The 14,557-nt window shown below is 40.8% G+C and overlaps 2 protein-coding genes across 4 annotated transcripts in view; both read right to left on the bottom strand.

Annotated features, from left to right (window-relative positions):
• Nucleotides 1-4,318, bottom strand: part of rasgrp3 (RAS guanyl releasing protein 3 (calcium and DAG-regulated)) — an 81,983-nt gene extending 77,665 nt beyond the window's left edge. Inside the window, exon 1 of the mRNA XM_034552011.1 lies at nucleotides 4,298-4,318. The gene's annotated coding sequence lies outside the window, so the exon portion shown is untranslated. The remainder of the gene's footprint in view (nucleotides 1-4,297) is intronic.
• Nucleotides 4,319-8,714: 4,396 nt separating this feature from the next.
• Nucleotides 8,715-14,557, bottom strand: part of ltbp1 (latent transforming growth factor beta binding protein 1) — a 90,919-nt gene continuing 85,076 nt past the window's right edge. For all 3 annotated transcript variants that reach the window (XM_034552647.1, XM_034552648.1, XM_034552649.1), the window contains 5 exons: nucleotides 13,926-14,066; nucleotides 12,751-12,927; nucleotides 12,196-12,348; nucleotides 10,965-11,114; nucleotides 8,715-10,884 (listed from right to left, as the gene is read on the bottom strand). In XM_034552647.1, the coding sequence (XP_034408538.1) occupies nucleotides 10,715-10,884; nucleotides 10,965-11,114; nucleotides 12,196-12,348; nucleotides 12,751-12,927; nucleotides 13,926-14,066 (791 nt within the window). In that variant the 3' untranslated portion in view covers nucleotides 8,715-10,714. The remainder of the gene's footprint in view (nucleotides 10,885-10,964; nucleotides 11,115-12,195; nucleotides 12,349-12,750; nucleotides 12,928-13,925; nucleotides 14,067-14,557) is intronic.

Below are 14,557 nucleotides of genomic sequence, written 5' to 3'. Positions count from 1 at the left end.
ATACTGAATATTATAATATTATATATATATTAATATACTGAATTGTATGAATAAGATGTCCTTATTATGTCAAAATATGTAACTACAAAGTGTGTGTTTGATCCTTTTTTTGCATTGAATCATGGGATGTTTGCTGACATTTATTGGCTGGCTACCAAAAGAATATTCCACCAGCCGCTGGATACTAGGTACCCGACTGTGTCTGCATGGTCCTCAGAGGTTGTGCTTATCAGCATGACTATGGCTGTTATTGTCTGATTCAAGGCTACTGTGAGTGTTTTATGATCTCAACATTGTAAAAAAGAAAAAGCCGTCATAGTCGTGAGTTACAAAATGTTTGTGTAGACATTTTTGAACTGTGTATTAAATAGCATTTGGCCCACCCTGGAGACACACAACCTAGGGCCCTTTAGGGCTCTCCGACTAACCTAAGCCTAAACTGCATGTCTTTGTTCTGTGGGAGGAAGCCGGAGAACCCGGAGGGAACCCCCGCTGCCACGAGGAGAACATGCAAACTTGGCCCCTCCACCACCATGCAGCCCAATACCATTGGTGAACATTGAACAATATTTTTGTTAAAATCACAAGTGAAAACTTGTGTTTCCTGTCAAATATAGCTGTTAAACAAATATATCCCTTAAAAATAACAATCTGTTGATTTTCCAGTTGTTTTTGTCAGTAAAAACCGACATTACAGATTTCAGAACAATCCAAACCACCATCATAATCAACTATTTAAGAACACTGAGCGGCGATACGGATGTCCAATCTTCGCCTGAGAACACGTCACATGACGCTCACACTTATATGGAACACATATAAAACTCCACCAAAGGACGGGACAATATTTACAACGCAATCAAAAGTCATGTTCCCCCCGTTGATTGGTGCTAATTTGAACTAACATTATTACTTAAATAAAAGTGCAATCGTAAACAGCTGCACCTTTTAACTCGAGGACCCAATCAGGGACCACGAACACAAACAGGAAGCGCCGCATGTGGATCGACAGGATGATCGTCTGCATGGGAGATAAGGGGTCGATGTGGGGGGCGTTGGCTATTTATGTCCGTTTACGAATCCTAAACTAAAGTATTATATCTGTATATAAACTGTTCATGATTATGCTCGTAGAGCCTTGTTTAAATGAAGGGATCCATCTTAGTGACTGACTTCCAGCTGCAGCTGTTTTCCTATTGGTAGAACACTGTTTGTGCCTTTCAAATGACATAAGTCATATGTCATAAGTGTTTATGATGTCTCCTCTTTTTGTTTTTGCATGATCAACACCAACTTAAATGAGATGCGGGCTGACTTTCGTACAGTAAATAAACTTTACTGTCGAAGAACAGGCCACTGTGAGCTCCACAACAATACACGTTTGTATGTTATACTATATGTGTAATTATTGGAGACAACTATCATTGACGTTTTCAGAACTTTATGAAGGGTGTTAGGTGCCAGAGCTACATTCACTACCGAACTCTCCATTTACGTGTGCAGCATATTGCAAGATGCAGTGTGTTTTCAATCAAAAGTTTTGATTCAGGGGATCTCTCCATGTATATAATGTGTTCGTATACTATTCCCCAACCTACACACAATGAATAATAATTGCTAATAAAGTAATAGATAAACTTGAGGTATTTTTGTCCTGATTTAATTATGATAATGTATTACAATTAGTTGAATGCCGAAATATTCCTCCAACGGTCACAATGAGTTTGAAGGATGAGAGCACAGAGATGAAAGATGACTACAAACCCCAAACTAATGTTGAGAAGACGTGTTTATTCACAGATTCATTGTCGAACCCGTTTCATGGACGGATCCTGATCCTGAAGAGTTTTTCCTGATCCGATGTGAGGTCAAAGGTCAAGGATGTCGTATGTGTACAGATTGAAAAGCCCTCTGAGGATAATTTGTCATTTGTAATGTGATTGAGCTATACAAATTAAACTGAATTGAGTTAAATACTTGAACCGAAAGAAGGCTCAGTGTAGTAAATGTTAGACAATAAGTGTACTGTCCTCTATGTCCATGGGTTAGTTATGTGACTTCTCTCCATTGTTCTCCTCATCTAGGAGACGTTGATTGTATTCATGGTAACCGGCTACTACGTCATATTCTATTCACACCGCCATGTACCTAGATTAGAATCAGCATATCTATTAAAAGATGACAAATACGACTAAGACAAGTATCCCACCCCATATCTGGCAGATCAGTAACAAGACAAGTACGATTTCTAACGTGATCGACATCCAAACCGGCACGATATCAGAGAACGTCCACGTGACACTAAGATACTTTAGGTATTATAGGTATTACCTTATGTATGGACATTTATTATTTATGGTTTTTAATGTTGATGCAGGTTGTACATTCAAACATTTCGGCAACCATGTATGCACCTTACCTCAAGAGAGACTTTCAACCAGCCAAGACCACATGGACCCTTTCACACGTGTTCCCGTATAGATCCACTTTCTGCCTGTTCAAAACCCAAAATCCAGCAGGGTCCAAAAGGCTCCTGGAGCCAGCCTAGCGGTCCTGGTGTAGCTCAGTCTTCAGGTGGCCCTCTATCATTCCAAAGCCCTTTGTCTCAGACCAGAGAGCGCGGGCCTACTGCTGCGTGTTCAGCCACCAACTGATCCCAGTGTCTGAGTTGTTTGTCTGAATGGCCACGAGACTTCCTGCAATTCTTTCCCAACATAGTTTTCCTGCCCGTGTTGGTTGGTTTCCCTGGACTGAGCTAAATATAGGGAGCACACAAGGTAAAGTGGAAAAGAGCAGAGCAGGAAACGTATCACAATATGCCCGTGCACACGTTTCTGTTTGTTTCTGTCTTCCTGTCTGAAACGACATTCACGGTGACGTAGTTCGTCAGACGTCCAGTGGACCACTGGCCACTCAGCGCAGTTGAAGCTTATCTCTTTTTTTTTTTTAAATCTCCTCTAAGAGTAAATTTCTACATTTTCACAAGTAGGGTGGAGGAAATGTGTGTGTGTGTGTGTGTGTGTGTGTCCACATTGTTGCTCTGTGCTCGTGCGAGGGGGTCAACCCATCCCATATTCCCCTCTAATGACGTTGTACACATTGTTTTGTCTCTCATAGCTTCTAAAAATGTCTGCCTAAACAAAAACACTGACAGCACATCCTGCTGCCTGGCTGCACACAAAGAATTGAACTCCAACTCGTATTGTCCCTCACACTTTGAGCACAAAGGGCTGCACGGCAGCTACTGTGGAGACGCTGGGGCTCCGGGTCATTTACAGTCATTTAAGATCAAAAGGAGACACGTGAATTGGGTCAGACGACCCCGATTTTATGACATAATTAGTGGACGATGATGACGTTTTGTTCAGCCTCCCATGACGAATAACGGGCACTCACTGGTGTGGAGAAGATGCTATACCCCAATGTTCTGAGCAGTACCACTGAGCAGGGTCGTCCTTCATTCAGAGGATCGGCGGTTCGATCCCCCGCCGCCGCTCGCCCATGTCGATGTGTCCGTGGACGAGATGCTTCAGAATCAGAATCAGCTTTATTGGCCACGTGTGTGTGCACATACATGGAATTTGACTCCGGTTAGACGTACGCTCTCGTCGTACATATTTGAATTACAAATGACAGGATAAATATAAAAAGACATTAAAGCCAAACCCCAAAGGATCATGCCTGTTAAGACATGTGACCTTTGCAACCAAGACACACACACACGCACACACACACACACATACACACACATACACACCACCTTTAGCCTGACTGATTAGAATATCATTTCAGTTCTGACCGTGTGTGTGTGAGGAACAGAAGTAACAAGTGAACATTCCTGAGATCCAAAGGACACTTTTTACTGGAATGACAAAACAAAAGGACTCGGGATGAAACTACAAGATCACAATTATGTGACCACACAGTTGTATTTAACAGAGCAAGCGGAGAAAATCATAAAAATGACCAGCGCAACTAGATGTTCGTACACGTGATTTATGCTCTGACCAGATTGCATACTTCCCTTCAATGGTAAACCTAAAGTATTGTTATTGGTCACTAAGGTTCTCCAACGTTAAGCATCGACAGGAAAGTGATCCTCTGATTGCTGAGCAGTGCAGTGTAGACACACATTTAACACCTAAAAGATCTACAGTATCACCTACTTTGTAGCAAAGATTGTTGCTAAATATGTCAAATATAGATATAGATAATATAGAATTGCTCCGACATGACCTCCTACATACACCTGCTGTGTGTGAGTCTTCTCCCGAGGCACAAAGCATCAGGACCTTACCTTCCTCGCCGTGACCCCGACACACATCACTGCCAGATGACCTCCGCCAAGCAAATCATAATCCAGTATTATTAGTGCTCATCGGGATCGCTAATGAGAGTCAGAGTGAACTTCAAGTGCTGCAGGTTAACTCTGTCTCCGATAACTTCCACAAACACTGTCCCTCACGCAGTCTATAAATAGATTCAGAGTTTACTGGAAACAAGGTCGGTGTGCAAATATCACGGAGTAGCCTTGTGACCGAGGGGAGGAGCGGAGTTATAATCTAATCCAGATGGAACATGGACATGTTCTTCTGCTTTTCATTTAATTGGTGGCCAGCCTCATGTACAGGTTCAATATGCTAACATATTGTAATAAGTAATATTTGGTGCCCTGGACATTTTAGCTGGCGCCCCTTTGCATTGCCGCCCAGCCACAGGACTTCCTTATCAGGAACATTAATATATAGTTCAGTCTTTCAATCCTTTTATTTTCAGTTTATACAGGTTACATGCTAACTAAAAATTAAAATAATAATAATACATTACACAGCATAACAATTAACTATACGAACAATCAGACTCTGATAAAAACATTTTTAAAAAACATACAAGAAAACAACACAGACATAAATCATCATCCTTCATATTAAACCTGCTATAACAATGAAATATTAATGAATATTGTGCACTCAACTCTTCGGGGCTTTCCCAGAGTTGTACATCCTCATGCTTACAACCATTTCTTACTGGCCAAACATGCAGAATGTCCAGAATTATATGTAAAACATGACAGCTAAATGCAGTCAGACACAAGCAATATTAAAGAAAAACAGCAGAAAGGCGCTCTCTAGCTAATGCTGTAAGATTGATAACCATAAAGACTAGGGGGTTCTCTTATATCTGTTTAATACCGTGGAGGCAGCGTATAGGCCTAAGATACATTGAAAAAGATTGAGATTAATAGGACATTGTATTATGGAAGATATTTGGTGACCAATTTCAACCCAAAGGTTATGAATTTCCAGATAGCCACATTAAATGATAGATGCCAAAATGCTGCTTACACCTTAAACATACGCCGGAACAGTTGTTGTCATATGGGGTCCTGTTACATGGGGTAGTTTATAATTTATGTATAACCTTAAACTGTTTACTGGGATTTGCATATTATTTAGCTATTTAACATAATTGTTTTCCATTAGAGATCAGTGATTGCCTGCTGCTTGGAGTACTAATCTTACTAAAGGAGAACAGTTTATGGTAAACGTAGCTTATTTTGTTCCTCTTCAGCTGGCAGACTTGGTGAATTAGTGTCTTTATCGGCTCTGGTCCCTGAGCTTCCTTATATTGGGGTCAAGAGGTTAAAAAGCTGCGGATTTGGACAAATCAGAACTGTCTTGGGTAGCTCGTCCTCAACCTGAAGTTGATTATTTCATGGTACCACTTTCATAGAGATCATTTATCACCTGGATTCCATGTGTGGTACACTCTTTAAAACCAGGTCAACACAGGAAGGAATGAAATAGGGAATATTAACAATCGGTGTTTAAAAAGTATCTTCTGTTGATAGAAAACTTCTTCTTTACACTAATCCATGTGTTCAGAATGTTACTCACAATAAAGTTGAACATTATTTAAGAATAATGCACTTGAGAATGATAACGAGTTACATCCTCGCTATGCAAAGTCTACGTATATTGATTTAGGCACTTGTGGCACCCATTCTGATAAATCTTTCAACTATATAGACCAATAATAGTATTTAAAGTTTGGTACTGCTGGACCCCCATTTACGACTGGCAGTTTGGATGTTGTGAGGTATCATTTACACGGGTACAACATTCTTGGGAGTATATACATTTTAATAACGGCTATCAGGCTAGTTTACTTAGATGGCTGCCATCTGTTTAAGGGCAGGAGATCGATTCATCTTCAGCAGATCTTCCAGTGGGTAGGCGGTATGGATTCCCAGATATTTGCCATTGTGAGACCAATTCAATGGAGATAGTATGCCGTTATCTGGGTCTCTACTGCCTCCAAGTGGTAGGGCAGTAGATTTACCCACATAGATTCTTACAAGAAGAAAAAGATCAAACAAATTCATTGATTGTCTAAAGCACAGAGGGAATTGATTGTTTAGGGTTGCGGAGAAATAGCAGTATATCATCCGCGTACAGAAAATAAAGAAATAATATGCTCCATTTTCTAAGAGCCTCGGCTCATTGAATAACAGAAGTGGGGACAGTGGACAACCTTGAAATATCTTTGAATTCTTTATATATTTCTGGTCATCGACAGCCTCCCGCATCTCTGCAAATGTAATTGGCTTATTCAAAGCCTGTTGTTGTTGCTTAACAAATGGTTTGTGCCGTACACCAAAGGAAACTAACACAGAGCAATGTGTGCAATCTGTCTGGAGAAATTTACTGAGATATCATCACATTATCAAAATAAATAGGCCTTTGAACATTGTGGGTTTGAGCCCTGGATGGACGTGTTGACAGGTCCAGGAGACACTTTATTCAACACGTGACAATGACGAAGTACACAAATAAAAACCTCTTAAGATTTCATTTGATAAAATGAACTAAAATGACAAATGAGGGAGATCCTGGGTAGATAAAAATGAGATTAAGTATGAAACATCTAACCCTCTAAACTAAAAAATAATACTAATTTGAACTGAAATCAAACACAAGAAGATATTTAGCGAACGCTGATCTATAAGAAGAAAACATAAAGTTCATCTTTGGATGGATGAAAGACGCCACTGAATGGAAACTAATGACTCGTCCCGTCTGTTTTGGTTCCTCTCAAACTACTTCCCGTCTGTTTTGGTTCCTCTCAAACTACTTCCTGTCTGTTTTGGTTCCTCTCAAACTACTTCCTGTCTGTTTTCTGGTTCCCCCTCAAACTACTTCCTGTCTGTTTTCTGGTTGCTCTCTCAATGTTTATGAACATTAATCAGACTGCTCCTCAAAACTATGTGGTGTCTTCGGCCTCTTCAGCCCACTGAATCTTTGAGTTTGAGTTATTTCTAAATGTAATTCCTAGAGTCTCAACATTGCACAGTGTCTTTTCAAAATAAAGCTTCAACATTGGATTGGAAGAGGTCAGTTTCTCTGATGTCTCATAATGACGTGGTTGGGATGGAGATAGTGAGACCACCACCTGACCTTGAGCTAAACCTACGTAGATGTGATGAGGGATTTAAACTGATTCAGGTTTGATTGTTTGTGCTGAAAGTTCCTTCCTGTATTATGGGCTGTTCCTCCTGAAGGAAACGACGGGTGAAGCATCGGTTTGACGTTCCCTTTGAGTTATCATCCCTCCCCTGTAGGACTGCATTGAAAACAGATTATGATTGTTTCTCCTCTCCATCTCCTTCTGTTTACATGGATCGTGGTTATATCTGGACCCTCGTCCTACCTGACACCTCCTGATATTATCTTTATTATTATTATTATTAGTTGCATTGCCGTTGGTATTGCCAATACAATTACTGCTTCTATTATGATTATTATTGTTCATTCTGTACACACCTGATGGAGGGGTCCTCCTCTGTTGCTCTCCTGAGCTTTCTTTCTTATTTTGGGGGAGTTGTTCCTGATCAGATGTGAGGTCAAAGGTCAGGGATGTCGTATGTGTACAGATTGAAAAGCCCTCTGAGGCACATTTGTAATTTGGGGCGATACAAAATAAACTGAATTTTAATTTCAATTTATTTCCACGAAAATTTAAGGTCAAATGTTTTATCTGGGCTGCACGGTGGTGTAGTGGCTAGCACTGTCGCCTCACAGCAAGAGGGCCGCGGGTTCAATTCCCGGTCGGAGCGGTCCTTCTGTGTGGAGTGTGCATGTTCTCCCCGTGGCAGCGTGGGTTCTCTCCGGCTTCCTCCCACAGTCCAAAGACATGCTGCAGGTTAATTGATCTCTAAATGTCCCATAGGTGTGAATGTGAGAGTGAATGGTTGTATGTCCCTACATGTGCCCTCGATGGACTGGCGGCCTGTCCAGGGTGTCCCCTGCCTTCGCCCTATGTCAGCTGGGATAGGCTCCAGCGCCCCGCGACCCTAATGAGGATAAGCGGTATTGAAAATGGATGGATGGATGTTTTATCTGGAGTTTTATCTGTTAAACGTGTATATTAATCAAGATTTGGCTCCAATATCTCAAACACTTCATGGCTTCACAGTCACACGTGATTCCTTCAGCAGAAGATTTAAAAGCTTTTGTTTATGTTGTTCATCATTGTAACTGAAGGGAGGCGGGGCTAAGCACATACAATGTATACTATTGGAAAGTGGAAGATATAAAGAATATGAATCAGAGTACGTTGTAATGACAATCTTTCACAATTTGTTCAAATGCAAAATATAAATATGACTCGCCGATGCATTACTCAAACAGTAAAAACTGAAAGGCCAGCCAATGCAAATATCACAATTTGTGGTTTATTACCAAGAGGTTTAATGTACACTATAGTATGAATTCATAGAAAAAGCTATTTATTCATGTACAAATTACAAATACATGAGCCTTTTCCCCCTCTCTTGTTTAAATGTACACAAGTTTCTCCTCTCCCATCGCTGGCCCATAGCAGCTTCACAACCTGGCAACATGCAGCAACATGCAGTTAAGAGAATTATGACAAATAACAATGCATTTCAGTCATCTCAACATATACATGTTGAAGGAACAATAGGAAGCAATACCAGGAAACTTAACGTCTTTTAGTTCTTTGTGAGACACGGGGCGTTGTACTATGTCCCAGTTTTATGATTGCATTTTACCATTCTTACAAACTAGAGACAAAATCCAACAAAAAGCGTCTTTAAAAGGCTTTACATTCGCAACTTTAGTCTAGAACGTCAACATGTGCATATTCAAGGATTTGGTGATTCTTTATGGCAGTGGAGGAAGAGAGGGGGCAGGACAGTTGGCCTCTTCACATAATTAAATATCCACAATCAGTGTGACCGGGTAGAAAAACAACTGGATCCCCCAGCACAAGTCCGTGGGTTTGTCGATACGTTAAATGAGCAAAACGGCCTCCAACACACAAACGACGCTACTTAAGAACAAAATAAGACACAAACTTAGAAAAGCAACAGACAAAACATGGATTTTTTTTTTTTTTTTTTACAATTGTGTGTTTCTGTCCCCAACAGAGGCACCTGATAGTAGATTAAGTTGAATCTTCATCTCAAGTAAATGACTCGTTGTTTCATGTCGTGTGTATGCTTTACAGTGCAGGATATATGGGCGTCGATTAAGTAAGTATGTGTGTGTGTTTGTTGTATTTCTATACTTTAAGGACCAAATGTCCCCTCATGGATTAAAACAAGTCTGTCATTTAAAATATAGCAAGATGAGGATAATGTTTGGCATTAATTTAGCTTGATTTGAACCATTTTAAATACATAAAACCATATTAAACATAACTCATCGAATGTTGAGCTCAGTAAGAAAGTGATGTTGCTCGAACGTTCCTGGGGATTGCTCGAGGGACGTCAGCTGACATGTCTTTGGTGACCCCCTGACCTTTGTCTTTAGCGCCATCATCAGGTCAATTTCTTTATACGTGTCCAATTCTTTGGTTTATGACTAAATAAACAGACCATCAGCCGGAGCTGCGATGTTCGGTTTTGTGCTATTTAGCAAACACTAGCATTCAAACACGTGAAAACTAAAACAGTAAACATAGCAAACATTTGACCTACAATTGGCCAACATCACTCTGTACCGGGCACACCACATTTACCCTTTACCATTTTATACCATTCTCTGAATATTAATGCCCTCGGAACTTCCTTTTGACTTGCTGCCATGTCACTTTTTTTTAACCAAAGCAAGTTGCATGTCAACAGCATAGTCTGAAAGTTCATTAAGAATTATACTAGTATATTTTCTTATAAAAAATTGGTCTTAACATTGGGAGTACTTTATAATATATATATATAGGACAGGTTTAACAAAAAAAAAAAAAAATGATGGAAAACAAAATACAACAAAATAAATCCACAGGGCTGTAGAGCAGAAGGGAAATGCAGGAAGTGAATACACATACATATCCTGGAGATCTGGATTAGTTTTTAAATGATGGAGTAAAATAAGAATAAGAATTAGATTAATTCAAAGGCAAGGTTTAAGGTTTATGTGTGATTTAGATTTTGGGGCATTTTGAACCCCCTGATTTCGTCACACTACCCCAAAATCTCAAACTATCCTCAAGGTCACCTTTGATGAGCAACTCTGAAGTGTTTTTTGGGATTCACGAGTGCTGCTGGACACGTTAACCAAAAACCAGAGAGTTCAACTTTAAGTCTAGTGTGGAGTTTTTTGTTGTTGCAGTGGCTGAATGTCGGTGGACGTCCTCACAAGTATAGCAATACGAGCTTGTGCGCGTGGCTTTTAGTGTCTCTCGTCGCCCCCTAGTGTCTGTCCACGCTCACTGCGCGTGCTGACGCCACGCAGTAGTTGGGTTTGTCCGAGGCCGTGAAGCCGGGCAGACACACACACCGATAGGAGCCCACCGTGTTGATGCACTTTGCATGCTTACACAAGGACATCCGATTGTTCAGCTCCGAACACTCGTTCACGTCTGTGGACAGATACGACAGGTGTTTTAAAAGGTTACGCGGCGTTGGTGTGTGTTGTCGTTGTGGGTGAGCGCCCTCTTACCGACGCAGGCCATGCGGGACAGGTCCAGGGTGTACCCGTCGAAGCAGTCGCAGGTGTAACCCTCCTGGACCCGGACACAGCGGCCGTTCTCGCAGCCGTTCAGGATCCCGCACTCCTCCGCCCGCAAGCCCTCAAAGGCCCTGAGTGGGTCTGCAGCAGGAAGAGACACACCGAGTCCACAACCTGCCTTTTACACGACAATATTATGTCCACCCATCAGATAAATCTGCATATTTTAATGACGCGGGATTGGGAAAATGTAAACAAATACAGGCCAGAAAAAAAAAAACATGTAGTTTGAGTTTTATTATACCGAACACCCCCAACCATGTTTATCCCTTAAATAAAATAATTACAGTAGTTAACAACATCTGGCTTTAATCCACACAACATAAGAGCCCTGGCCTTAAGTTTCTAATGTTGTGTTTAACATGCATCAATGTTCAGTCCTCTGATAAAGAACACGGTGGCTCTCCATCTCAATGCAGAGGTCTGGAATCAGGACCAGCTGACTCCTCCATGACATCCTTTAAAGGAACTCATTCTAATGCGTTGGTAGCTTTATTGTCACTAGATGGCAGCGAAGCGCTGTGAAATGAAAAATCAGTTGAACCTGCATATTTAATATAACGCTCACTCACACGAGTTATGAAAACTCATAACTACGCCAATCCTCCGAGATAAACTTAGTGGACATTTCACAGCCAAATCATATTTTTTCCATCCTATTTCTATAAAGCAGGGACATCAATGATCCACCTTCACACATTAATTGTGTGTTCCTTCTTCTCAATTGATCATTTTGGTATTAACTGGTAAATATCTGAGACCAGTGGGCTGTTGTCTGAGCTTTTCCATCGACTGCTCCCTGGATGAACTCTCTTTGTGGTCCATTCATTCTTATGTTTTTATTTAGCTGTGTCTGACTGATTTATATATTTCACTTACTCTTTTTATTCTGTCCTTTTTCACATAGTTCTCTCTTATTTTACTCGCTGTGTGTTTCGAATGTGTTCATGTCTCGTTAGTAGTTGGCTCAGAGTCTCCTGAATGAGGACACTCACTATTCTCACTATTCATTGTTTGTGCGCCCCCTGACTAGTGTCAATATTGTACATTTACAGAAATATTGTTATTAATGTGCATAGTAAAGTATACATAAGACCTGATTGATGTTAGTTCTTCCAAATAGTTCCTGTGATTCAGGAAGCATAACTCTTAGAATACTCACGCTCCACGTTCTCGTAGAACGGCAGGACGGCCCGCTGCTCGGCCGACGGAGGACCGTCTGGGCTCACTTCATATTCATGGGTCGGCCCGGCAACGAGGGCGTCGTGACCGTACGCCCGCCGCCCGCCAAGGTTACACATGGACGCATAATCCTCTGAACGGAGACAGAATAACCAATGTCAAGAATGGCAATAACCAATAGATCTGAGGGGGGGGGGTAACTACAATGAAATCAATGTAGTTACACACAACCATCAGGGTTACACTCACACGGTCAACATGAAGCCATCAAGTTTTAATTTCAACGCTTGCAGTAATGACATGAAATATTAGAGCGTTAATTCCTCCTGTTGCTCTTTGGCAGTTGTTTTTATTCACCGTCTTTACTAATTAATTAATGTCCGAGCTACGTGTTACATTTACTTTATTAAACCTTAACATGAGAATGTTCCTTCTGGAGTGGAAACGTCGGCAGCCCGTTGCCACGGGTAACGAGTTCCTTTGTGTCAGTGCAGAGAAAGATGGTGTATCTGCGCCTGTGTGTGTGTGTGTGTACCCGTGTTTCTGGGGGGACACAGGGCACAGTCCATGCCCCAGGCCTCTCCGTGCAGGCAGCAGCACTCTGTGTACGTGGTCTTCCTGTCGGGACCCAGCGGCCGCGTGCAGGTCAGGGAGTCTGTGACCGTCTGCCAGCAGATACCCAGGTAGTCCACCTGCTCCGCCTCATGTTGACCTGCACACACACACACACACACACACACACACACACACACACACACACACACACACACACACACACACACACACACACACACACACACACACACACACACACACACACACACACACACACACACACACACACACACACACACACACACACACACGTGGAAGAAAACCAAAGAGCACAGCAACAATATGAAATAGAGGCAGCTGATTATTTCATCCACCTCTGACACCAATAAGTATAATTTACGCTAACGTGACAATCAGATCACATATGTGTTTATTCAATTATTTTAGAGCTCATGTTAAACTACATATTCTTTGTTCATGTAAGCATGTTGTGTATTTCCCCAGACTTCCACATAGTGATGTATGGACCTATAACCCAACAATGTATACTGAAGCTTGATTTAAGAAATCCCTAATTATTAAGTAGTATTATATACATTTTATATGAATAATTAATATGAGGTTATCTCAATTTCAGCATTAATTTCAGCATTATTCAGTAGACTCTCATAACCATTATAACGGTCATAAAATAAACGTTATGTTTACACAGAAGGACTCCATTAGATAGAAAATGTTAATGTTTTGTATCTCAGAATAATGTTAAAACATTATTTCTGAAAAAAAACTGACTTTAAGAAGTAAATATGAGCACTATAATCCTGAGAAAATGAGTCATAATACACAATTATACATTCATGAGGGCAGCTAGAAGCTTCTGTCATATTAATGGGTAAGTTGTTCATATGCTGTAGTACTTTAGATTACATCTACTATATTTTAAACGTGGGTGATACTCAGATGGTAAATAATAATAATAAAATCATATCATATGGGCATCAGGGCTAACCATGTACTCTGAAGATAAGCAAGGGACTGGTTTTGGGGACAAAAATTTACATTCAATTTGGCTGAAATATTGCAAATGATTTGACAAATTCAAGAATTTCCCGGAGGGACATTTTTAGAAGGCGTGGGACAAACAGGCGTTCTTACCGGCCACCTCGGAGCTGAACACACAGCCGTTCAGGTTGGGGTCCAACACCATGGGATGTGTGCAGAAGCACATGTAGGAGCCGTCCGTGTTGTGGCACTGGCCCCCGGCGCACGCCGACTCGTCCTCACACTCATCGATGTCTGCAGGAAACAAAAGAATTACGGAACAATAACTTCCTCGTGCTACATTACCTACACATGAACATTTATTAACACACGCATATTAACTATTTAGCTATGACTAACTAACTAACTATGGTAAAAACCCACTTGTACGAATTCAACAGCATTATATGAAAAATGAAACATAAGCTCAGGGACAGTGTTGCCATTCACTTGGAAGGAGTTCCTATAAGTCACGTCTCAAGAAGAGTGACTGTAGATCATCATGAATATTATTAAAATATACTCCAGAAAGAGCTTTGCTCTCTATGAATATACATTCATACACAATTCATTCTGCACGTCATTCAACTCAAGTCTTTCAGTACTTGGATCCTTATATCACAATTGATCCGTTCTGGCTGCAAATTGTAGAGTTAAAGTTGAATTATTGACCATAAAATTATGAGTTTATAAATAATAATAATAATAATCTAATCAATTAAAACGTTTTTTTTGGAGCAGATAAA

Source organism: Cyclopterus lumpus, chromosome 15 (assembly GCF_009769545.1).
Source record: "Cyclopterus lumpus isolate fCycLum1 chromosome 15, fCycLum1.pri, whole genome shotgun sequence".
NCBI lineage: Eukaryota > Metazoa > Chordata > Actinopteri > Perciformes > Cyclopteridae > Cyclopterus > Cyclopterus lumpus.
Note: the sequence above shows the minus strand (reverse complement) of the source record. Positions and strands in the feature narration are given on the sequence as shown.